Source organism: Oncorhynchus masou, chromosome 10 (genome assembly GCF_036934945.1).
Source record: "Oncorhynchus masou masou isolate Uvic2021 chromosome 10, UVic_Omas_1.1, whole genome shotgun sequence".
Classification (NCBI taxonomy): Eukaryota; Metazoa; Chordata; class Actinopteri; order Salmoniformes; family Salmonidae; genus Oncorhynchus; species Oncorhynchus masou.
In genome coordinates, this window is record NC_088221.1 from 38,595,061 (window position 1) to 38,623,003 (window position 27,943).

Sequence of the window (27,943 nt, forward strand, 5' to 3'; positions counted from 1 at the left end):
GTATGCCATTCAGAAGGTGAATGGGCAAGACAAAATATCTCCATTGCTATGCCTAAATGGTTAGTATTATCTGGGATCCTTGGGACGTCCCTACCCTAGAGCCTAACCCTATCCCCCTCCTACCCTAACCCTTAACTATCATGTTTCAGGAGAAGACCTAGATACAGACAGATGGAAACAGGAGACAAAGGGCTATGAGACATGGGTTTGATCCTAGACACATGAAAAGTGGGATGTCTGCGGAGGGTACCAGGCAACAGAAGACGAACAGCAGAGGGGCTAATGATCTTGGAGATGGGGAAAGCGCTGATAATCCAGGGAGAAAGTTTGCGGGACTCCACCCAGAGGGGCAGATCTCGGGTGGACAACATCTTGACTGAAGGTATGACGGCCTCTTGCTCCAGGAAGAGTGGGGGCTGATAACCCAGGGAACACTCGAAGGGCGAGAGACCTGTGGCAGAGCAAGGATTGGTGTTGCAGGCATATTCAACCCACACTAGTTGCTGGCTCCAGGTCATGGGGTTGGCAGAGACCAGGCAGCGAAGAGTCGTCTCCAGATCTTGGTTGGCTCGCTCGCTCCAACTCGCGATTGGACAGGGGGTGGAACCCGGGATATGTGACACCAGGGAAGGTGAAAACAGGCAGAGGTTGAAGGAGACCAGCCAGTAACGAGATGGGGGAAAGGGGTCGGCCTGGAAACAGGAGATAAACGGCTGTAAACCATGCGTTTGATCCTAGACACATGAAAAGTGGGATGTATACGGAGGGTACAGAAGACGAACAGCAGAGGGGCTGATCTTGGAGATGGGGAACGGGCCCGATAAACTGGCAAGTTTGTGGTACTCCACCCGGAGGGGAAGATTTTGGGTGGACAGCCGTACCCTCTGCCCGAGACGATACCGGGGGAGCTGGGGTCCAGTGGCAGTCCGTTTGTCGTCGAAGTGGTCTTGAGAAGAGCCGACCGGGCTCTCTTCCAGGTACGATGACAGTGGCGGACAAACATCTGGGCCGAGGGTATGGGGACCTCGTCTTCTTGCTCTGGGAAGAGCGGGGGCTTATAAACCAGGGAACACTCAAAGGGCAAGAGACCCATGGCAGAGCAAGGAAGGGTGTGGCGGGCACATTCAACCCACACTAGTTGCTGGCTCCAGGTGGTGAGGTTGGCAGTGACCAGGCAGCGAAGAGTCGTCTCCAGGTCTTGGTTGGCTCGCTCCGACTAGCCTTTGGACAGGTTGGTGGAACCCGGAGGACAGGCTGGCCGACGACCCAATGAGTGTGCAGAACGCCTTCCAGAACCGGGACGAGAACTGAGGACCCTGGTCGGAGACCATGTCCACTGGGAGACCATGGATCCGGAAAACATGCTGCACCATGAGCTGGGCCATCTCTTTGGCAAAGGGTAGCTTGGGGAGAGGAATGAAGTGGGAGGCTTTGGAAAACTGGTCCACTACTGTCAGGATGGCAGTTTTGCCATCGGACGGGGGAGACCCGTGACAAAGGATATGTGAGAACAGGGATGGTGAGGAACAGGTTGGAGGAGACCAGCCAGAGCTTGCCGGGAGTCTTATTCTGCACACAGATCGTGCATGTGGCGACGTCAGGAACCATGGTAGGCCACCAAAAGCATTGTTGCACAAAGGCCAGGGTCCAACAGGAGCCAGGGTGGCAGGCAAGCTTGGAGGAGTGGGCCCACTCCAGGACCGGGGAGTGGACAGCGTCAAGAACAAACATTCGGTTATCTGGGACCAATCTACCACCGCTCTCACCTTCAGACGTGGAGCACGAGGATGTCGTCGAGGTAGACGAAGATGAACCGGTTCAACATGTCTGGAACACAGCCTGGAGCCTGGAACACAGCAGGGGCATTGGTAAGGCCAAATGGTATGACCAGATACTCGAATGACCGCTGGCCGTGTTGAAGGCAGTCTACCACTAGTCACATTCCCGTATCCGAACCAGGTGGTAGGCATTTGGTAGGTCCAGCTTGGGGAACTCGGTGGCCCACTGGAGCGCCTCGAAGGCCGAGGAGATGAGTGGTAGTGGGTAGTGGTTCTTCACTGTTAATGTCATTGAGGCCCTGGTAGTCAATGTATAGGTGCAGGGTTTTGTCCTTCTCCACAAAGAAGAACCCTGTGCCAGGGGGAAGTGTTAGGAGAATTCTATTCTCCTGTTCATTAACAAATTCAATTATGTTACCCTCAGTCTGTTATATCAGGATTTGTAAGATACTGATAGAAATGAAAACAGACAGAGTCCCAGTCTACCAAAGTTAAATGTTTATTCACGGAACGTTCTGACGTGCACAGTACAAGACCTTCAATTTATAGTGACACACATACTTCCACACAAACCATCAAATCGGGCCGCCAATAGAGATTAGGGGAGTATGTGAGAATAGTGTCTTCCTACCCTCCCCTAAGATAGGGAGAGACCTGGGACTGGGAAGTTCTCAGTGTCCCAGCCAAGGTCAGCCCCGAATCTGGCTCAGACAGACAGTCTGTTCTCAAAACACTAGACACATTGTTCCCAAAACTACACACAGTATTATAATATAATAATCGAATGATTCTAACACTTACACACATGTATTATAATAATCTAATGATTCAAATCAATTTCATACAATCACATGGTTTCAGACCTATGGTTTCAGGAGTGTAACATTCTAATCATTTATTAAAACACATTTCCTTATCAGGAAGATAGAAGGATGGATGAACCCTGCAGCTTGGAAGTCCTTAATGTTGGTCTCCATTGTCTTGGTCTCCGGACCCGACAGAGAGTACAGTCGTCCCCGGGGCGGATTGGTGCCTGAGAGAAGGTTGATCCTGCAGTCATAGGATTGGGGCGGCAGGAAGCGAAGTGGCCCGGGCCTTACTGAACATCTCCCAGGGGTCCTGATACTCAGTGGGAATGGAGGAGAGGTCCGGTGCAACTTCCAAGTCCCCAGAAAGACATCCCGGGGCAGGCTGTGCTGACTTCAGGCAATGAGCATGGCGGAATGGGCTCCAGCCCATGAGGGCTGCAGCTCGATGATGAGGGAACACTGAGCGAGAAACGCCCGACAGGTGCCCAACTCTCCATCGAAGTGTTCCGGGCAAGGTAAGCGGGGTTCCCAGGAAATCGGGGTGGCCGGGTTACTGAGGGACTGGGAAGTTGCCATAGTGGTAGGCTGCCTAACAGACAACCCGCGGAATTGCTCCAATAATGTGTTCAATGCTCGGTCATGACGTTTGGCCAAGGTCTGGAACCCTTCCATAAGACCATGAAGCAACTCCTTGTGCCTTCTAATGGTGGCTCCTTGGGAGGAGATGGCTTGTGGAGCTGGTCTGAGTCTGCTGGGTCTGTCATGGCCAGTTCGTACTGTCACAATTCAGGAGAAGACCCAGATGCATAAGGTGTCAAAGTAACAAAGTGTATTACTAGAACAGGGGGCTGGCAAAATGACAGGTCAAGGGTAGGCAGAGGTCAGCAATCCAGATCAGAGTCCATAAGGTACAGAACAGCAGGCAGTCTCAGGGTCAGCACAGGAAAAGGTCAATGAACCAGGGTGGTGTGACAAGGTACAGAATGGCAGGCAGGCTCAGGGTTAGGGCAGGCAGAATGGTCAAAAATGGGAAAACTAGAAAACAGGAACTAGAAAAAGACAGGAGCAAGGGAGAACAGTGGTAGGCTTGACGAACAAAGCGAACTGGCAACAGACAAACAGAGAACACAGGTATAAATACAGTGGGGATAATGGGGAAAATGGGTGACACCTGGAGGGCGGCGGAGACAAGAACAAAGACAGGTGAAACAGATCAGGGTGTGACATTAAAATAACCCTTACCGTAACATTTTTTTTTTCATTTGACCTTAACCGTTTTAAATGTCAACTTCAATGGGGTGACATCAGATTTGGGATCTCCCTTTCCATGCCTGTTATGGAGAGGGAGAGGGAGTGCTTTGATCTACCAATCACACTCTCTTGACTAGCAGTGGATTACAAACAATATACTTTAATAGAGGGCATCACAGCTATCTCTCTTGATCCCATCACCACACCACCGCTCCTTAGTCTGTTGAAATGTAAATATTCAATGTGTGTAATGCTATATGTATGTTTTATGTCTGTTTTGATATGTTTACCCTGTAAGACAGAACACCAAATACACATTTATATTTAGTGTTAAGCTAATGGACAATAGTTTTATTGTCTTATCAATTCCCAAAATACATTTCAACAGGATTTCTTGTTTTCATATTGCATTCTTGGGTAAATTGTTACATTATTTTAATTCCAAATATATATGTACAGACCGGCAGAGATTGTTCCAAGGTCAAAAGGAAATACAAACATAATATACAAACCTGTAATAAAACAAAACTGTAATGTAAGAAGCTGATGTAACTAGAAACATCAATACATTCTCCAGATGAGAATGACAGATAGAGCCATTGACGTAATGTAAATGGTTAGTACGATGGATGATGCGAGAGGCAGAGCTCAGCAGCCAAGAGCGTGCCAGTTGCGCGTGCCTACAACAGCAGCACAGAGTAGCACTACTGCACGCGCGCAAACAGATACCGGTTGTTTAATTCACACGGACTGTTTACCAAGAAAGCACTGTATCGTATCGTTCCTCTCTCTGTTGACAGTTTGTAAGCAACAGTGCAAAACTGGAGGAACCAACTCAACAACCGCAACAGCAGTTGCCATGGACCGGGACAGAGAGGCAGCCTCCCCCTTGGACCGACGAACTAGCCGAAATGTCCCGGCACATTTACACCCGTCACGGTGCAGGCGATGGACTCCAGAAGGTAAAGTACCGCAATATAGTAGATACTCTGCTCTATAGGTTTCTGACTCTGTTCTATTACTGCTGTTAATGAAACGTGTTAAATCCCCATTTTGTGTAATTAAGATTATTCTGTGGGATGACTTCCAACTTCACTGCACCAAAATGGGGAAAGCATTCTCTATGAGGCTACCTACCTTCAGAAAGTTAGTTACAGATTCATGTTGGGTATATATTTATTTATTAATAGGCTAGTTTCTTTATTTTCTCACATTTGTGAACAACGCTCAATAATCCGTGTTACGTCATAAACTTCGCACTGTATGTGATGTAGTCGTGATCAGTGTGACGTTTAGCAGATGGTATGTGAATTTGATTGATGTGGTTTGAAATAGGGTATTTAATAATTCATCCATGTAGCTGGAATCCATTTATGAAGGGCAGACTGACTGAACACATGGCCTAGTTTTACAGCCTCATACCAAAATATTAGAGCATCTTACATATTTAAGATTTTACAGCAAATCATAAACATGTAATATATAGGTTCTAAAAATGACACACTTGTTTTTAAGTTTTTAAGGCAGAAATAAAATGTGATGCAGGTGTACTTTCTCTGCAATAAGCTACATCCTTAGTTCTTATGAAAGGTCACAAGCTGAGCTAAAGGTTAGCCATTAGTTTGGGGAGCCAATGCAAGTCTTCAGGTCTCAGCCAGAAGTGGACAGCAGGCTACACCGTTACAGACAGGATGGAAATGCATACAATAGGGACAGGATATACCCAGGCACCTGATCACCTGTAGGGCCCCAGTGTTCCTTATGGTGCCCTTGTTGTCGTGCTGCAAAGTGAGTGACAGTGAGAATGATGTGTGTGTTTCTGGCTGTACCGACTCAGGTGAATAGAGGGACCTACTCCAGACGCAGCAGGCTGAAGAGGTCTGACGGGAGCACCAACTCCACCAGCTTCATCCTCAGACAGGTGAGAGAGACAGATGGGTAACACATTACTACTCCATTACAATAGATCCCTATGCAACAACGTGTTATCACAACGTTTTTACGAGAGTAATTACAGCATTACTACACAGTCAGGAGCAAAAATTGTATCGGGGCACAAATCCCACTACACTCTCTATGTTTGTCCAAAACAGGCTGTGCACAATACTATAAACCATATTTGCTGATAGTTTTTCAGCAGTGACTGCTCTTGTAATCCACAACCAGTTGTGTTATCCAATTAGCAGTTGCATACTGTCTGTACTACACCCTGTACAAAATGTATTGACTGAAGGAAACATTCTGAATGGTTAAATTACTCTGGGATAAGAGAACGGTCAACGAGACCGATATTACTTCAACATGGGGTTGTCACCTCTGTTGCAGGGGAGCCAGTGGCCTTGATTTGAGTGTTATCGGGAATTCACTTCCTCTCATTATCTCTGTATTCACTCTCTGTATTCACTACCATTCATGTATTATTTTTTATGAACGATTGAGACATATTGTTATGGACAAAGTCATAGTTGTCTCAGCACCTGTGTTCAACTGTATAACACATGTAAAATAGTCCTTCGGTGTGAAACTATTATTCTGTAATTCAGAGGGGACCATTTGCTGCTGGACTGTGAGATCCAAACTAATGGGTTGCCTAGGGAACTGGCTTCCATCAAGGCTATTCAACAACACAAGGACACCTGAATGTTATTGCCTACCTTTGTTCTGCTTCTCTATCTCTCTGTCAGGGGGCTGGTCTATCACGTGCTAGCTAGCGTGTGTGTCTGTGTGTCTGTAAAGCTTAACAAATCAGGTTCAGTTTGGATGAGATAATTGACATGAACAAAATACACAACAGATTTTCAGAGATAGGATGTCTAGAGATTTGCTGACACTTATGACTGACTATGAAGGATGTTATGAAGTCTTGCGCAGTTGTTTATAAAGCTTAATGAATGCATATATAAGGGGGGCTATGGTCAAGTGTTAAATAATACGTCATACACTGAGTGTACAAAACATTAAGGACACCTTCCTAATATTGATTTGCATCTGCCCTTTTGCCCTCAGTACAGCCTCTACAAGGTGTCCTTGGCGTTCCACAGTGATGCTGGCCCATGTTGACTCTACAAGGTGTCCAAAGCGTTCCACAGGGATGCTGGCCCATGTTGACTCTACAAGGTGTCCAAAGCGTTCCACAGGGATGCTGGCCCATGTTGACTCTACAAGGTGTCCAAAGCGTTCCACAGGGATGCTGGCCCATGTTGACTCTACAAGGTGTCCAAAGCGTTCCACAGGGATGCTGGCCCATGTTGACTCTACAACAGGGATGCTGGCCCATGTTGAGGTGTTCCACAGGGATGCTGGCCCATGTTGACTCTACATGGTGTTGAAAGCGTTCCACAGGGATGCTGGCCCATGTTGACTCTACAAGGTGTCCAAAGCGTTCCACAGGGATGCTGGCCCATGTTGACTCTACAAGGTGTCCAAAGCGTTCCACAGGGATGTTGGCCCATGTTGACTCTACAAGGTGTCCAAAGCGTTCCACAGGGATGCTGGCCCATGTTGACTCATGTTGACCATTCTTGATACACACAGGAAACTGGTGAGCTTGAAAAACCCAGCAGCGTTGCAGGTCTTGACACAAACCGGTGTGCCTGGAACCTACTACCATGCCCTGTTCAAATGCCCATTTATACCTCTGAATGACACACATACACAATCCATGTCTCAATTGTCTCAATGCTTAAACATCCTTCTTTAACCTGCCTCCTCCCCTTCATCTACACTGATTTTATGTGGATTTCACAAGTGGGGGATCAAAGATTTCACCTGGTCAGTCTATGTCATGGAAAGAGCAGGTGTTTTTAATGTTTTGTACACTCAGTGTATGTTACAAAGAGGTTGGCTTATTCAATGTGTTTGCTATACAAATGTATTTAATCTACTTTATATATAGGTCACTGCAGTCATGTGCTGTTTGAATGGTTACTTTGCATACTGTGGTATTTCAGGTCGCAGATGTGGTCTGGATAGGCAGAGAGTCTTAGTCTTCCTCATTCTATGTTCACCATATCCTACTTAAATTATACACTATTAACCATAGTGACCTAGTTTTAGGTCACTAGTTTTAGGACCTTGTTTTAGGCAGGGTAGCCTAGTGGGTAGGGTGTTGGACTAGTAACTGAAAGGTTGCAAGTTCAAATCCCAGAGCTGACAAGGTACAAATCTGTCGTTCTGCCTTCATTGAAAATAAGAATTTGTTCTTAACTGACTTGCCTAGTTAAATAAAGGTAAAAAAATTAGAAGTGGAGCACAGTTTGTTCCATTCGCAGTTTATTTATCTCAGAAATGGTAAATGCTTATCCAGTTGTGTCTTGCAGACAGGCATCTCACGCTGTTTGCCAATTACAGAAGAATCTGTATGGGAACTGGTATAATACATGTGTGCCCCATTGAGGCATAAGGTTAGAGGGAAAAGACAGCTTCTCACAAGTCGTCTAGGTAGACAAGGCATGCATTATTCATTAAAAACACACACGCACACACACACACACACACACACACACACACACACACACACACACACACACACACACACACACACACACACACACACACACACACACACACACACACACACACACACACACACACACACAGATATCCTGCACTGTTGCCTGGCTGACCTTCCTCAGTTTGCCCTCATAACACTATATAAATGGATGTTAGAGGCAACATCTGCCAGAAATGCCTAGTGACTCTTTCCAGAGTGGGGATTTACTGAGGATCTGCTTTATGATACAATCTGGGAATCTGTTCAGTGGTCATTTCAATGCTACTGTTTTGCTGAAAAACAAGTCCCAGATTGAATCTTTAATGGCCCATCTCAGAGAAAGTTGCTGCGCTTATTACGAGTAATTCCTGTCCTAGAGCGGAAATTGTTATTCGGTTCCACCTCGAAGACTGACGCAGGCTACTAATACGTATTCAGGCATTGGGGGTGGGAACGTTGTGTTGATCACTATGTGTAGCAGAGAAATAACATCAAATAGGGCACTGACTCACAGCTGTCACTGTAACTAGCTATCATGCTAACCTTAGCTAGCTAATAAAAGTTATGTGTGCACCGTTTCTGAAAAAGACCACCAAGAGACGAGTCTCCGCTAGACTGTGCCTATATTAGTGGTTGACATGTTGAGGGTTGGCGTTTGTCTGACTCTGTCACGACTTCTACCGAAGTCGATGCCTCTCCTTGTTCGGGCGGTGTCCGGTCTTCTAGCCATCGCCAATCCATTTTTCATTTGTTTTGTCTCGTTTTCCCACACACCTGGTTCTCATTTCCCTCAGTATGTGTTGTGTATTTAACCCTCTGTTTCCCCCATGTCTTTGTGTGTTATTGTTTATCTGTTTCATGTATGTGCACGTATGTCTGGTTGCGCTGGGTTATGTCAACCCATATTGTATTTCGTGTTCGTTGTGCCATGTGCTTTTGGTTCGCCTAAATAAAAGGCTCAGTTTGCTCCCCACTATCTGCTCTCCTGTGCCTGACTTCCTTGCAGCCATTTACGCATACCTTACAGACTCTTGCCGTTTGTTAATTCCAGTGAAACTGTGTCGAATTGCAGAAGTCATTGATATTTTGGACATATGCACGGACATGATCAAATAGCTATATTCTGTGTTCTCTGTTATCATCAGGGTTGGGGAGTAACGGATGACATGTAATCTGTTACATGTAAGGGATTACAAAAAACGGCAACTAATCTGTTACGTTACCAGCAAAAACTTTGTAATCAGATTACAGATACTTTTGAAAAAGTAGATGATTACTTCGAGGATTACTTTTAAATTCAGAAAGGATGTTTGCGGCTGTAACCGGTGCTATACTGCACCGCTGTAACTCTGCGTTGTGTGTGGTTGACTGAGACTATAGACGTGGCCTTTGGAGATCTGGATGTTTTCATGAAACAGAATTCACTCTCTGCATCTAAAAGAAAGCACAAAACATTTGTAGAGCGAATCGCCGCCTCTTTCTCTCATAGTGCATCACAATTATTTTTGAATGTAATAATGAGTACAGCCTCTCCTTATTATGCATCAACATGTAACATATATTTTGCATAGATAAAACCACATACCTGCATCCAAGAGAAAATACAAAACATTTATAGAACACATATGTTCTGTGAATCGTCGCCTCTTTCTACAATAGACGCACAATACAAGGGACTGGGATCATTAGAGGAGCTAGCCTTCGTTCACACATACAATAGCTAGCTAGTAGCCACATGTTGAATTCAGAATGTTAATATTGTCCTAAAAAGTGCAATTACATCTTAACAATACCATACACTTATGAGTAACCTCTAAATATACATTATTCATGAGCAAAACACTATGTGTCTGACTTTGTGCTCAAAGGAATCACATTTTTCTGAAGACGACAGAAAAAGCTTGCCTGCCTCTCATAGTACATCAAAATTATTTGAGCACGAGCACCGAGGTCAAAACGTAATTACAGTCGTGGCCAAAAGTTTTGAGAATGACACAAATATTAATTTCCACAATGTTTGCTGCTTCAGTGTTGAGATATTTTTGTCAGATGTTACTATGGAATACTGAAGTATAATTGCAAGCATTTCATAAGTGTCAAAGGCTTTTATTGACATGAAGTTGATGCAAATAGTCAATATTTGCAGTGTTGACCCTTCTTCTTCAAAACCTCTGCAACTTCTGGTGGCAGCCCATTCTTGCATAATCAATGCTTGGAGTTTTCAGAATTTGTGGGTTTTTGTTTGTCCACCCGCCTCTTGAGGATTGACCACAAGTTCTCAATGGGATTAAGGTCTGGGGAGTTTCCTGGCCATGGACCCAAAATATTGATGTTTTGTTTCCAGAGCCACTTAGTTATCACTTTTGCCTTATGGCAAGGTGCTCCATCATGCTGGAAAAGGCATTGTTCATCACCAAACTGTTCCTGGATGTTTGGGAGAAGCTGCTCTCGGAGGATGTGTTGGTACCATTCTTTATTCATGGTTGTGTTCTTAGGCAAAATTGTGAGTGAGCCCCACTCCCTTGGCTGAGAAGCAACCCCACACATGAATGGTGTCAGGATGCTTTACTGTTGGCATGACACAGGACTGATGGTAGCGCTCACCTTGTCTTCTCCGGACAAGCTTTTTTCCGGATGCTCCAAACAATCGGAAAGGGGATTCATCAGAGAAAATGGCTTTACCCCTGTCCTCAGCAGTCCAATCCCTGTACCATTTGCATAATATCAGTCTGTCCCTGATGTTTTTCCTGGAGAAAAGTGGCTTCTTTGCTGCCTTTCTTGACATCATGGCCATCCTCCAAAAGTCTTTGCCTCACTGTGTGTGCAGATGCACTCACACCTGCCTGCTGCCATTCCTGAGCAAGCTCTGTACTGGTGGTGCCCCGATCCCGCAGCTGAATCAACTTTAGGAGACGGTCCTGGCGCTTGCTGTACTTTCTTGGGCGCCCTGAAGCCTTCTTCACAACAATTGAACCGCTCTCCTTGAAGTTCTTGATGATCCAATAAATGGTTGATTTAGGTGCAATCTTGCTGTCAGCAATATCCTTGCCTGTGAAGCCCTTTTTGTGCAAAGCAATGATGACAGCATGTGTTTCCTTGCAGGTAACCATGGTTGACAGAGGATGAACAATGATTCCAAGCACCACCCTTCTTTTGAAGCTTCCAGTCTGTTATTCAAACTCAATCAGCATGACAGAGTGATCTCCAGCCTTGTCCTCATCAACATTCACACCTGTGTTAAGGAGAGAATACTGACATGATGTCAGCTGGTCCTTTTGTGGCAGGGCTGAATTGCAGTGGATTTTTTTGGGGGGGGGGGATTCAGTTCATTTATATGGCAAAGAGGGACTTTGCAAATAATTGTAATTCATCTGATCACTCTTCATAACATGGTGGAGTATATGCAACTTGCCATCATACAAACTGAGGCAGCAGACTTTGGCCACGACTGTAAACACTCCCCTATTCCCAGCATGCATAATAACAAATCAACATGCTATATTATTTATATGAACCTGGTGAAATCCACAAAGTACTTTATTAACAACTGTTACACGGGAAAAAAATATTTCACACTTCTCTGTTTTATCAATGACATTAAAATCATCATTGAAAAAAGGCGCAAATGTACATTTGTTCCACCTGAGCGAGTCTGACCCCAAGTCATAAACCACTATGATGACACACCAAATGTGTTTGATGGATCACGGGAAAAGGGCAGGAATAGGCTTCTGTAGGCCACAGTCCGAGCTATATCTTCCAATGGTGCGACTAGTGTCGGCATCCAAAGATTATTAACGTTGACCCCTATTGTAATTTGCTCCATGGCTCAGGCAGCCAAGTACCAGAGACAGAAAAGGAAGCGAGACACCCCACTTGCTGTTTTTTTTCTGGTTCAATGAAAGTTAGTGAACTAGGTAGACCAGACCCAGCTGCTATTGCATTGGTGTCTATTGGGAGACCCACCCGTTTTAGACCGGAACTGACTATTTTTTTCAATTGTAAACGGCCTAAGTGAACAATCTTCATTGAACCACCGTATTTCCTGTAGCTAAAGACGATCTATTATGTTGCCCAACTCAGTCGTGACTCACACATTTTTCAGGTGTTTCTGATTAATGAACAATGCCATGTTGGTGGGTGGTACCATTCAAATAAAACCCAACCCTAAAAAGAAACATGGGCAAAAAGAATTTGAACGTCATTTCATAGGAAAAGACACGTCATTGGCATGAATATGGATGAAGAGGGCAGTTTGGTTTTGTCATTTCAAGCAGAAATATATCATACTTTGGCTATAACGATGACTTATTGACTTACATCATTGTGCAAAATCATGGGTAAGCTCTGCCGATCCTCTTTCAGCTTGAAAAAGTGGATTTCTACTGGTGTGGGCGTTTAAGGTGTTAGGGTTAGTCATGGATGAGCATCACAGTGTCTAGAGATGCAGATCTTGGGTGATCTTAAAAATGTACCCAACTCCACAGCTTGTTCAGACCAGGGGTTGCTCTGAGCTGTGTGTTTGGACAGTAATCTCCTCACAGAAGAGAATGGTGTCTGAAGGGTGTTAGGGACAGAAAGAGAGGGTTGAGAGTAATGAGGGAAGGATGGAGTGTTTCTGAGAGGTTTCTGAGAGAGGCTTAATGAGGAGAAAGAATCGAGCTGAGAAGACAGAGTCAAAAGAAGACAGAGTCAAGAGAAGACAGAGTCAAGAGAAGACAGAGTCAAGAGAAGACAGAGTCAAGAGAAGACAGAGTCAAGAGAAGACAGAGTCAAGAGAGAGGAGAGGTAATGGACACGTTCGTCAAGTGATGCAGCAGCATTTAATGTGTTCATCTCTCACCCCCAGATGTTCATCTCTCACCCCCAGATGTTCATCTCTCACCCCCAGATGTTCATTTCTCACCCCCAGATGTTCATCTCTCACCCCCAGATGTTCATCTCGCACCCCCAGATGTTGTGTTGAACAGTGGCACGTGAGCTTCCTGTATCCAGATGTTGTGTTGAACAGTGGCACGTCAGCTTCCTGTATCCAGATGTTCATCTCTCACCCCCAGATGTTGTGTTGAACAGTGGCACGTCAGCTTCCTGTATCCAGATGTTCATCTCTCACCCCCAGATGTTCATCTCTCACCCCCAGATGTTCATCTCTCACCCCCAGATGTTGTGTTGAACAGTGGCACGTCAGCTTCCTGTATCCAGATGTTCATCTCTCACCCCCAGATGTTGTGTTGAACAGTGGCACGTCAGCTTCCTGTATCCAGATGTTGTGTTGAACAGTGGCACGTGAGCTTCCTGTATCCAGATGTTGTGTTGAACAGTGGCACGTCAGCTTCCTGTATCCAGATGTTGTGTTGAACAGTGGCACATCAGCTTCCTGTATCCAGATGTTGTGTTGAACAGTGGCACGTCAGCTTCCTGTATCCAGATGTTCATCTCTCACCCCCAGATGTTGTGTTGAACAGTGGCAGCTTCCTGTGTCAGACCCCCAGTGTTCATCTCAGCTTCCTGTATCCAGATGTTGTGTTGAACAGTGGCACGTGAGCTTCCTGTATCCAGATGTTCATCACCCCCAGATGTTGTGTTGAACAGTGGCACGTCAGCTTCCGTCCAAATGTTGTGCATCCTGTATCCAGATGTTGTGTTGAACAGTGGCACGTCAGCTTCCTGTATCCAGATGTTGTGTTGAACAGTGGCACGTGAGCTTCCTGTATCCAGGTGTTGTGTTGAACAGTGGCACGTCAGCTTCCTGTGTCCAAATGTTGTGTTGAACAGTGGCACGTGAGCTTCCTGTATCCAGATGTTCATCTCTCACCCCCAGATGTTGTGTTGAACAGTGGCACGTCAGCTTCCTTTATCCAGATGTTCATCTCTCACCCCCAGATGTTGTGTTGAACAGTGGCACGTCAGCTTCCTGTATCCAGATGTTGTGTTGAACAGTGGCACCTCAGCTTCCTGTATCCAGATGTTGTGTTGAACAGTGGCACGTCAGCTTCCTGTGTCCAGATGTTGTGTTGAACAGTGGCACGTGAGCTTCCTGTATCCAGATGTTGTGTTGAACAGTGGCACGTCAGCTTCCTGTATCCAGATGTTGTGTTGAACAGTGGCACGTGAGCTTCCTGTGTCCAGATGTTGTGTTGAACAGTGGCACTGTCCAGAGCTTGTTGAACAGTGTATCCAGATGTTGTGTTGAACAGTGGCACGTGAGCTTCCTGAATCCAGATGTTGTTTTGAACAGTGGCACGTGAGCTTCCTGTATCCAGATCAGACGTCAGCTTCCTGTATCCAGATGTTGTGTTGAACAGTGGCACGTCAGCTTCCTGTGTCCAGATGTTGTGTTGAACAGTGGCACGTCAGCTTCCTGTATCCAGATGTTCAATGTTGGCTTTGTGATGGGATAGTCATATAATTTCAATGAGTCATTCAAGTTCTATGGGAAAATTACATGTTCCAATCTGACCTATGACCCTGATCACGTCTCTTAGTCTGGGCTCAGTCCCATGAACATGTTTTTAGCTCACGACAACCCCTTCTTTACTGAAATCAAGAAAAGAGGACGTTAACAGACTGAAATTACATTGCGTCTTTGTGGGGTGTACCAACAATACTGTAAAATATGAGATAATCCCATCCCATGTGATTTCATGGTAGCAGGCTGACTTTAGTTGATCTGAGGTGGTATTATTGAGTCATAGACTGAATGAACAGTCGTTCCACAATCCGCATCACTGGCTCACTCTGTCTGACAACCTACCAGTTCTATTATTGTACACGACAGTATTAAAGACATCCCTGTTCAGTATTTGGTTCTGTTAAGTAGTGAGTCATAAAAGAAAACACTTTCCAAAGATGGGATCAATAAAGTACTCTCTACTCTCTGCAGCTCCTTTGTCTAATTCAGTAGTGACTATACTCCGGTCATCTCTAAAATGTTCAGGTCTTCTGCACTGAGATGAGATCATTTATCTCATCCTAGGTACTGGACAGAAACTTCCAGCCATGATTTTTCTGGGGCTCAAAGGTTACATCCATGACTGTTTTGAGTTGGGAAGGGAGGGTTCTTATTTAGATCTTCTAATTGAATGGGCTTCAACATTTATTCACCACTGAAATAAATCACAATTTGGGGTGAAGCGAAGCAGCGAAGCAGCGAAGCAGCGAAGCTCGTCTGAATTCACTGAATGTTGCCCGAGATGTCATTTCCTTTCTAAATCACAAATATGTGTCCCAAATGACCCAAATGGCACCCTATTCCCTCCTACATAGTGCACTACTTTTGAGCAGGGCCCATAGGGCTCGGTCGAAAGTAGTGCACTATATAGGGAATAGGGTGCCATTTGGGACTTAGACAATGTCTTAAATAAAACCATCCAGTTAGCCTATTTTTCTACTTTCAGTTATAGCATCAGCAGCTTTTGGGAACTGATCACCTGGAGCTGTAAAATTAGGGACATATGTAAGTTAATCAGTGTCCTGTGCTATAAACACACACACAACTGTTGGTCATAACTACCATTTTATAAAGCACTGCTGCGAAAGCAAGAATCTCAAATCAATTGTATTTTGCACATCTGAACCAATAAAGATCTGATTGAGTCACTGATGTTATTCACAGCTCATTAGATGACATTGCAAACAAACCAAAAAAGTATTACGGTAAGGCTTGATTTTCCCTCTTTCGTAGGTCGCCTGGCTGAACTCTGGAACAGTTTATTCAGGAGTTTCTTCTTCATGAGGCTATGGACACAGCTCTCCCACTTCTCACCCTTTCACCTCCTCTCCCCTCATATTCTCACCATATTCTCACCCTTTCACCTCCTCTCCCCTCATCTTCTCACCCCATTCTCACCCTTTCACCTCCTCTCCCCTCACCTTCTCACCCCATTCTCACCCTTTCACCTCCTCTCCCCTCATCTTCTCACCATATTCTCACCCTTTCACCTCCTCTCCCCTCATCTTCTCACCCCATTCTCACCCTTTCACCTCCTCTCCCCTCATCTTCTCACCATATTCTCACCCTTTCATCTCCTCTCCCCTCATCTTCTCACCCCATTCTCACCCTTTCACCTCCTCTCCCCTCATCTTCTCACCCCATTCTCACCCTTTCACCTCCTCTCCCCTCATCTTCTCACCCCATTCTCACCCTTTCCCACTCCCCTCTCCCCTCATCTTCTCACCCCATTCTCACCCTTTCACCTCCTCTCATCTTCTCACCCCATTCTCACCCTTTCACCTCCTCTCCTTACCCCCTCTTCACCCTCCAGTTCATCCCAAAGGTGTCCGATGGGGTTGAGGTCAGGGCTCTGTGTAGGCCAGTCAAGTTCTTCCACACCGATCTCAACAAATAATTTCTGTATGGACCTCACATTGTGCACAGGGACATTGTCATGCTGAAACAGGAAAGGGCCTTCCCCAAACTGTTGCCACAAGTTGGAAGCACAGAATCGTCTAGAATGTCACCCCTTTGGCTCAACTTACCCCACTCTCCCTTACATTGACATCTCATAGAGTGCATTGACAACAAAATCCTTGCCCTTTTGAAAATCTAATTGATTTTGAACCCTAATTCAGATTAGATATAAACACATTATAGTACAGTCAGGCAGAGTGTCAGCTCTTGGTGCAGCAGGGTTTCTCTCCCTGGACATCTGTAGTGCATGAATGCTCTCTGCTGCCTGCTTCTAGATACTACTGAACATAGGCCATATAATATCACACCTTAGAATACTGTACGTTCAACTCAACTATAATTTTAAGTTATAGGTGGTTTTAGCTGGTCTTTATAATCTGTATGTATTATGTAAGGTATAATCAACGAGGGGCTATGCATTCTATGGAAAATAATGGACAACGTGGAAGGTGTGTTCCACGACGCTCTAGCAGGGTGGAACTGACCTTCCACAGGGTTGCATTATTTTCCAGTGAATGCATAGAGCCCTGAGTTGATTGTCCCTTTTATGCCATTGCTATAACTTAACAGAAGTGGGGGGTGGATCTCAGGGTTTACCACAGAGGTGGGGGGGGGGAATCTCAGGGGTTTACCACAGAGGTGGGGGGTGGATCTCAGGGTTTACCACAGAGGTGGGGGGGGAATCTCAGGGGTTTACCACAGAGGTGGGGGGTGGATCTCAGGGTTTACCACAGAGGTGGGGGGGGGGATCTCAGGGGTTTACCACAGAGGTGGGGGGGGATCTCAGGGTTTACCACAGAGGTGGGGGGGGGATCTCAGGGGTTTACCACAGAGGTGGGGGGGGATCTCAGGGTTTACCACAGAGGTGGGGGGTGATCTCTGGGGTTTACCACAGAGGTGGGGGGGGGGATCTCAGGGGTTTACCACAGAGGTGGGGGGGGATCTCAGGGGTTTACCACAGAGGTGGGGGGGGGGATCTCAGGGGTTTACCACAGAGGTGTGGGGTGGATCTCAGGGGTTTACCACAGAGGTCAGGGGTGTGGAAAGGATGGACACTCCTCCTTAGTATCCTAAAAGGGTGGGGTAGCAGAGACTCAAACCTGTCCAGGTGTAATGTTTTATATTTTCAAACTAGAGCAGTGGTTTTTCAACTATGGGTCAGGACTCAAAGTGGGGCCCTGGGCATGTGATCACACATTATTTCTTCTTAATTTGGGTTGTTGGAGGATGATTTGGGTCACAGGAGGACTGTCAATTTCTCATTTGGTTCTCGAGCTAAAAATGTTGAAGAACCACTGAACCCCCCCAGCACTACACATCTGATTAAAATAACCAACTCATCATCAGTCTTTGATTATCTGAATCAGCTGTGTAATGCTAGGGAAAAACCAAAACGTGTGCCCTGGGGGGGTCCCAGGACCGACTTTGAGAGACCCTGAACTAGAGGACTGTAGTTTGTAGCAGTTGCACCTGCTGTAAGTCTCTTCATCACTAGAGGGCGACATTACTCCAGTCTTCCACCATGCCTTGAGAAAGGAACCCACACAATGAGACGTGGTTCACTGCAATTTAACTTGATTAAAGCAAAGGGAAACACTTGTTTGCAAATCTAGAAATGGAATCAGAAATGACCAAAAATATACCATGAATATATTGCATCATTATAAAATAAAATAGATTTATGTCTAATTGTATATCACATGAGATTAGTCTATACACATTCATTTGTCTTTTTTTGTTATATTTTTTTCTTAACCCTTTGATCCCTACCAAGTCTAATGACCTAGTAAATCTGTAGACTGCATGTTGGGTGTTTTATGGTCCCAGTGGGTCCATGAAGATGGTTTAACACAGAACCTGGGTATTGGAACACTGTGAGGATCAACACTGTGATGATTAACACTGTGTGGAACAACACTGTGAGGATCAACACTGTGAGGATCAACACTGTGAGGATCAACATGGGTCAAGATCCAATTTGTAATGATTCATGTATGGCATGATGCTGTGTGTGTGAATGATGTGACAGTGTGTGTGTGTGGCTGTTAAACCTGGGTGATTAGGTCAGGAGATCCTCACACACACACATACAAACACACACACACTCTCTCCTCGTCAGCAAGCCACCTTATGACAGAGGAAAATAAAAACAGAGAGGGGAAGAGGGGAGGGGATAAAGGTAAAGAAATAGGGGAGGGGGATAGAGGTAAATAGAGAGGGAGGGGGATAGAGGTAGAGAGAGAGAGTGGAGGGGGATAGACGTAAAGAGAGAGAGGGGAGGGAGATTAGTTAAAGAGTGAGGGGAAGGGGATAGAGGTAAAGAGAGATGGGAGGGGATAGAGGTAAAGAGAGAGAGAGAGGGGAGGGGATAGAGGTAAAGAGAGAGAGGAGAGGGGTAGAGGTAAAGAAGGAAAGAGTAAAGAGAGAGAGGGGAGGGGATAGAGGTAAAGAGAGAGGGGAGGGGATAGAGGTAAAGAGTGAAAGAGAGAGAGATGGAGAGAATACAACACAGGGTATTAGACACTGGTAAAGAAATACAAGAAACCACTGTCAGAGGTGGATGGGAAAGTCAGCTGCTCTCAAGCTACAGACCCTCCTCTCCTTTCCATTTCTCTCACTTCCTTATTCACCATCAGTGAGAATGCTCTTCCAAGCTGACTGGAACATGAAGCAGCCAATCAGAAGCCTGCCCCCCTGCTCTGTCATCAGCCTGTGATTGAGGAATGGTTGGCTCTCCTCTCCTGCTCTCTGTTTGGAAGGGAGATAAAATGCCAGGTCTGGATCTAGACAGCAGCATCTGAGGATAACTGAAGCTCTGCGTTGCCTTATTAAGATGATGGAAATAAGGACAATTCTTTAAGCTAGGGGGGAAAACCATCTAATTCACCATCAAGGCTCAGGGAGGAGAACAATAAGAAAAACTCCACCTGTTTCTCATTTCTGCTTTAGTGTTGTTGTTTTCTAGAGGGAATGTAACCATCTCTGGTGCTGGTGCTTCAAGCCATCCTTGCTATTTTTGTCAATTCTCAAGAGGTGCTTGTTGGAATATCAAACCTCCATGTATGATAATTTGTACCTACATGGATTGGAAGACTCCGAGGCGGTGAGTAATGGGGTGTAGTGTAAGGGTAGACCATGTAAGCAGTGGTAACTGCCTGTACGGTGCTGTTATTCTCTCATTGTTTGCGTGTGTGAGAGAGAGAGGGAGAGAGAGATGCCTGTGTATTGACAGAACCACACAGTTGATGCTGGTTGAACATGCAAACACACACACACACACACACACACACACACACACACACACACACACACACACACACACACACACACACACACACACACACACACACACACACACACACACACACACACACACACACACACACACACACACAGGGTTGGGGGAGGCTGGAGATTCAGCTTGTATATTATGTTTCCTCTGTTGAGTTGGAACAGAGTAGGTGGGTGGACCATGGAGGGGAGGTGGGGGGAGGGGTAGAGGAGGGAGGGAGAGGGGGAGGAGGGATGGAGGGAGGGGTGGGGGAGAGGAGGGATGGAGGGAAGGGGGGATGAGAGAAGAGGGACGCATGTGTCTGTGTTACTGTCATCTCCTAACTGCACGGTTCTCTTGGTTCTCTGTAGGTTCTCTTGGTTCCCCACGGGTTCTCTTGGTCCTCTGTAGGTTCTCTTGGTTCTCTGTAGGTTATCTTGGTTCTCTGTAGGTTCTCTTGGTTCCCTGCGGGTTCTCTTGGTTCTCTGTAGGTTCTCTTGGTTCTCTGTAGGTTCTCTTGGTTCCCCGCGGGTTCTCTTGGTCCTCTGTAGGTTCTCTTGGTTCTCTGTAGGTTCTCTTGGTTCTCTGTAGGTTCTCTTGGTTCTCTGTAGGTTGTCTTGGTTCTCTGTAGGTTCTCTGCACAGTTCTCTGTAGCTTCTCTGTACGGTTCTCTGTCTCTTTGTGTTCTCTGTAGGTTCTCTTGGCTCTCTCTCTCGACCATCTACCCTGACCATCTACCACTGATCTGGACATCTCTCTCTCTCGACCATCTACCCTGACCATCTACCACTGGGTGACCATCTACCACTGATCTGGACATACAGGGTTCTCTCTCGACCATCTACCCTGACCATCTACCACTGATCTGGACTCTGACCATCTACCATGACCATCTACCACTGATCTGGTTCAGGGGACCATCTACCATGACCATCTACCACTGATCTGGACATACAGGGCTCTCATCGACCATCTACCATGACCATCTACCACTGATCTGGACATACAGGGCTCTCTCTCTCGACCATCTACCATGACCATCTACCACTGATCTGGACATACAGGGCTCTCTCTCTCGACCATCTACCATGACCATCTACCACTGATCTGGACATACAGGGCTCTCTCTCTCGACCATCTACCATGACCATCTACCACTGATCTGGACATACAGGGCTTCTCTTCGACCATCTACCATGACCATCTACCACTGATCTGGACATACAGGGCTTCTCTTGACCATCTACCATGACCATCTACCACTGATCTGGACATACAGGGCTCTCTCTCTCGACCATCTTGACCATCTACCACTGATCGGGACCATCTACCACTGATCTGGACATACAGGGCTCTCTCTCGACCATCTACCATGACCATCTCCACTGATCTGGTCTCGACCATCTACCATGACCATCTACCACTGATCTGGACATACAGGGCTCTCTCTCTCGACCATCTACCATGACCATCTACCACTGATCTGGACATACAGGGCTCTCTCTCTCGACCATCTACCATGACCATCTACCACTGATCTGGACCAGGGCTCTCTCTGGTTCTCTACCATGACCATCTACCACTGAGGGCTCTCTCTCTCGACCATCTCTCTGATCTGGACATACAGGGCTCTCTCTCTCGACCATCTACCTGATGACCATCTACCACTGATCTGATCTGGACATACAGGGCTCTCTCTCTCGACCATCTACCATGACCATCTACCACTGATCTGGACATACAGGGCTCTCTCTCTCGACCATCTACCCTGACCATCTACCACTGATCTGGACATACAGGGCTCTCTCTCTCGACCATCTACCATGACCATCTACCACTGATCTGGACGTACAGGGCTCTCTCTCTCGACCATCTACCACTGATCTGGACATACAGGGCTCTCTCTCTCTCTCGACCATCTACCATGACCATCTACCACTGATCTGGACATACAGGGCTCTCTCTCTCTCGACCATCTACCCTGACCATCTACCACTGATCTGGACATACAGGGCTCTCTCTCTCTCTCGACCATCTACCATGACCATCTACCACTGATCTGGACATACAGGGCTCTCTCTCTCGACCATCTACCCTGACCATCTACCACTGATCTGGACATACAGGGCTCTCTCTCTCGACCATCTACCATGACCATCTACCACTGATCTGGACATACAGGGCTCTCTCTCTGACCATCTACCCTGACCATCTACCACTGATCTGGACATACAGGGCTCTCTCTCGACCATCTACCTGACCATCTACCACTGATCTGGACATACAGGGCTCTCTCTCTCGACCATCTACTGACCATCTACCACTGATCTGGACATCGACCATCACCCTGGGCTGGACATACAGGGCTCTCTCTCTCTCGACCATCTACCCTGACCATCTACCACTGATCTGGACATACAGGGCTCTCTCTCTCGACCATCTACCCTGACCATCTACCACTGATCTGGACATACAGGGCTCTCTCTCTCGACCATCTCTGACCATCTACCACTGATCTGGACATACAGGGCTCTCTCTCTCGACCATCTACCCTGACCATCTACCACTGGATCTGGACAGGGCTCTCTCTCTGACCATCTACCCTGACAGGGCTCTCTCTCTCGACCATCTACCCTGACCATCTACCACTGATCTGGACATACAGGGCTCTCTCTCGACCATCTCTGACCATCTACCACTGATCTGGACCAGGGCTCTCTCTCTCGACCATCTACCATGACCATCTACCACCTGACCATCTACCACTGATCTGGACATACAGGGCTCTCTCTCTCTGGACCATCTACCATGACCATCTACCACTGATCTGGACATACATCTGACCATCTACCATGACCATCTACCACTGATCTGGACATACAGGGGACCATCTACCATGACCATCTACCACTGATCTGGACATCTCTCTCGACCATCTACCATGACCATCTACCACTGATACAGGGCTCTCTCTCTCGACCATCTACCCTGACCATCTACCACTGATCATGACCATCTACCACTGATCTGGACATACAGGGCTCTCTCTCTCGACCATCTACCATGACCATCTACCACTGATCTGGACATACAGGGCTCTCTCCATGACCATCTACCACTGATCGACCATCTACTGATCTGGATGGGCTCTCTCTCTACGACCATCTCTATCTACCACTGATCTGACCATCTGACCATCTACCACTGATCTGGACATACAGGGCTCTCTCTCTCTCGACCATCTACCATGACCATCTACCACTGATCTGGACATACAGGGCTCTCTCTCTCGACCATCTACCATGACCATCTACCACTGATCTGGACATACAGGGCTCTCTCTCTCGACCATCTACCATGACCATCTACCACTGATCTGGACATACAGGGCTCTCTCTCTCGACCATCTACCATGACCATCTACCACTGATCTGGACATACAGGGCTCTCTCTCTGACCATCTACCATGACCATCTACCACTGATCTGGACATACAGGGCTCTCTCTCTCGACCATCTACCATGACCATCTACCACTGATCTGGACTACCCTGACCATCTACCATGACCATCTACCACTGATCTGGACATACAGGGCTCTCTCTCTCGACCATCTACCATGACCATCTACCACTGATCTGGACATACAGGGCTCTCTCTCTCGACCATCTACCCTGATCTACCACTGATCTGGACCATCGACCCTACCTGACCATCTACCACTGATCTGGACATACAGGGCTCTCTCTCTCGACCATCTACCATGACCATCTACCACTGATCTGGACATACAGGGGACCATCTACCATGACCATCTCTGATCTGGACCATCTCGACCACCATGACCATCTACCACTGATCTGGACATACAGGGCTCTCTCTCTCGACCATCTACCATGACCATCTACCACTGATCTGGACATACAGGGCTCTCTCTCTCGACCATCTACCCTGACCTGATCTGGACATACACTGACCATCTACCACTGATCTCTCTGACCATCTACCCTGATCTACCACTGATCTGGACATACAGGGCTCTCTCTCTCGACCATCTCGACCATCTACCACATCTACCATGACCATCTACCATGACCATCAGGGCTCTCTCTCTGCCACTGATCTGGACATACAGGGACCATCTACCCTGACCATCTACCACTGATCTGGACCATCTACCATGACCATCTACCACTGATCTGGACATACAGGGCTCTCTCTCTCGACCATCTACCCTGACCATCTACCACTGATCTGGACATACAGGGCTCTCTCTCTACCATGACCATCTACCACATCTCTACCATGACCATCTACCACTGATCTGGACATACAGGGCTCTCTCTCTCGACCATCTACTGACCATCTACCACTGATCTGGACATACAGGGACCATCTACCCTGACCATCTACCACTGATCTGGACATACACCACCATCTACCATGACCATCTACCACTGATCTGGACATACAGGGCTCTCTCTCTCGACCATCTACCCTGACCATCTACCACTGATCTGGACATACAGGGCTCTCTCGACCATCTACCCTGACCATCTACCACTGATCCATCTACCACTGATCTGGACATACAGGACATACTCTCTCTCTCGACCATCTACCATGACCATCTACCACTGATCTGGATCTCGACCATCTACCATGACCATCTACCACTGATCTGGACATACAGGGCTCTCTCTCGACCATCTACCATGACCATCTACCACTGATCTGGACACAGGGCTCTCTCTCTCGACCATCTACCATGACCATCTACCACATCTGGACCATCTACCACTGATCTGGACATACAGGGCTCTCTCTCTCGACCATCTACCATGACCATCTACCACTGATCTGGACATACAGGGCTCTCTCTCTCGACCATCTACCATGACCATCTACCACTGATCTGGACATACAGGGCTCTCTCTCTGACCATCTACCATGACCATCTACCACTGATCTGGACATACAGGGACCATCTACCACTGATCTCTCTCTCGACCATCTCTGACCATCTACCACTGATCTGGACATACAGGGCTCTCTCTCTCGACCATCTACCATGACCATCTACCACTGATCTCTACACATGACCATCTACCACTGATCTGGACATACAGGGCTCTCTCTCTCATCTACCCTGACCATCTACCACTGATCTGGACATACAGGGCTCTCTCTCTCGACCATCTACCATGACCATCTACCACTGATCTGGACATACAGGGCTCTCTCTCTCGACCATCTACCACTGATCTGGACATACAGGGCTCTCTCTCTCGACCATCTACCACTGATCTGGACATACAGGGCTCTCTCTCTCGACCATCTACCCTGACCATCTACCACTGATCTGGACATACAGGGCTCTCTCTCTCGACCATCTACTCTCTGACCATCTACCACTGATCTGGACATACAGGGCTCTCTCGACCATCTACCATGACCATCTACCATGACCATCTACCACTGATCTGGACATACAGGGCTCTCTCTCTCGACCATCTACCATGACCATCTACCACTGATCTGGACATACAGGGCTCTCTCTCTCGACCATCTACCATGACGATCTACCACTGATCTGGACATACAGGGCTCTCTCTCTCGACCATCTACCATGACCATCTACCACTGATCTGGACATACAGGGCTCTCTCTCTCGACCATCTACCATGCCTGTGGATGACTGATTAGCCAGTAAATGTTGTAACTCTCGCTGTGTGTGTGTGTTTAGCCAGCCGAGCCCTAGCCTTCCCTTTAATCTCCCTCACCAACTTCAAACATCTGCTATCTGTGCAGCTAACCGATCGCTGCAGCTGTACATAGTCTATGGGTAAATAGCCCACCCATTTTCACCTACCTCATCCCCATACTGTTTTTATTTATTTATTTTTCTGCTCTTTTGCACACCAATATCTCTACCTGTACATGACCATCTGATCATTTATCACCCCAGTGTTAATCTGCAAAATTGTAATTATTCGCCTACCTCCTCATGCCTTTTGCTACACAATGTATATAGACTCACCTTTTTTTCTACTGTGTTATTGACTTGTTAATTGTTTACTCCATGTGTAACTCTGTGTTGTCTGTTCACACTGCTATGCTTTATCTTGGCCAGGTCGCAGTTGCAAATGAGAACTTGTTCTCAACTAGCCCACCTGGTTAAATAAAGGTGAAATAATAAAATAAGGTTGTGATTGCTTCATGTATCCTTCTGTAGCCCCTTGGAACAGAGAGCTGCAAACATTTTGTCTCATTTAAAAGGAAAGCTTCTCACCATTTTCCTTCTCTCGCTCTGTTGTTTTCTCCTCTCACTCTCTTTCTATCCGAGGGAAAAGTGTAGTAACGACAACACACATAGGAATGCCGACGATCAAAGAACCCTGAGGTCTAAAACACAGAGCAATGCCGCAGTCCTATCAGTGCATGGAGATAGTGTCTGTCGACCTACGCAGCGCTACAATAGGTCTTCATAAACACAACCATTATCCTCCATTGCTATGGAGCAACCCAGCTTTACGTTGACGTGTGATGGGCATCAGTAAGAGAACCCTGTGTTGTGGCTTGGTGGGGAGTGTAGGGAGGGAAAGGGGAGTATAGATTCACACTGAGTTGGGGCTTGGTGGGGAGTGTAGGGAGGGAAAGTGGAGTATAGATTCACACTGAGTTGGGGCTTGGTGGGGAGTGTAGGGAGGGAAAGGGGAGTATAGATTCACACTGAGTTGGGGCTTGGTGGGGAGTGTAGGGAGGGAAAGGGGAGTATAGATTCACACTGAGTTGGGGCTTGGTGGGGAGTGTAGGGAGGGAAAGGGGAGTATAGATTCACACTGAGTTGGGGCTTGGTGGGGAGTGTAGGGAGGGAAAGGGGAGTATAGATTCACACTGAGTTGGGGCTTGGTGGGGAGTGTAGGGAGGGAAAGGGGAGTATAGATACACACTGAGTTGGGGCTTGGTGGGGAGTGTAGGGAGGGAAAGGGGAGTATAGATTCACACTGAGTTGGGGCTTTGGTGGGGAGTGTGGGGAGTGTAGGGGGAAAGGGGAGTATAGATTCACACTGAGTTGGGGCTTGGTGGGGAGTGTAGGGAGGAAAGGGGAGTATAGATTCACACTGAGTTGGGGCTTGGTGGGGAGTGTAGGGAGGGAGGGAGTATAGATTCACACTGAGTTGGGGTATAGATTCACACTGAGTTGGGGCTTGGTGGGGAGTGTAGGGAGGGGAAAGGGGGAGTATAGATTCACACTGAGTTGGGGCTTGGTGGGGAGTGTATAGGGAAAGGGGAGTATAGATTCACACTGAGTTGGGGCTTGGTGGGGAGTGTAGGGAGGGAAAGGGGAGTGATTCACACTGAGTTGGGGCTTGGTGGGGGTGTAGGGGGAAAGGGGAGTATAGATTCACACTGAGTTGGGGCTTGGTGGGGAGTGTAGGGAGGGAAAGGGGAGTATAGATTCACTGAGTTGGGCTTGGTGGGGAGTGTAGGGAGGAAAGGGGATCTAACAGGGAGTATAGATTCACACTATTCCTCCATCTGTCTTCCTGTACAGTTGGGGCTTGGTGGGGAGTGTAATGAAAGGGGAGTATTATTCACACTGAGTTGGGGCTTGGTATGTAGGGAGGGAAAGGGGAGTATAGATTCATTGCCATACTGAGTTGGGGCTATTGTATGGGTATGTAGGGAGGGGGGGAGTATAGATTCTGAGTTGGGGCCGTATGTTCTATTGGGATGTTGGAAAGGGGAGTATAGATTCACACTGAGTTGGGGCTTGGTGGGGATGTTCTATTGGGAGTATGATTCACACTGAGTTGGGGCTGGTGGGGAGTGTAGGGAGGGAAAGGGGAGTTAGATTCCAAGTTGGGGCTTGGTTGTTATAGATTCACACTGAGTTGGGGCTTGGTGGGGAGTGTAGGGAGGGAAAGGG

The 27,943-nt window shown here is 47.0% G+C and overlaps 1 protein-coding gene across 3 annotated transcripts in view; it reads left to right on the forward strand.

Annotated features, from left to right (window-relative positions):
* The first annotated feature begins 4,665 nt into the window (after positions 1-4,665).
* LOC135547593 (voltage-dependent L-type calcium channel subunit beta-4-like) overlaps positions 4,666-27,943 on the forward strand; it is a 73,726-nt gene continuing 50,448 nt past the window's right edge. For 2 of the 3 annotated variants that reach the window (XM_064976733.1, XM_064976735.1), the window contains exon 1: positions 19,467-19,843. In XM_064976733.1, the coding sequence (XP_064832805.1) occupies positions 19,799-19,843 (45 nt within the window). In that variant the 5' untranslated portion in view covers positions 19,467-19,798. Of the gene's footprint in view, positions 4,801-5,675; positions 5,760-19,466; positions 19,844-27,943 lie in introns of those variants that run through there. The other variant, XM_064976736.1, reaches the window with a different exon arrangement.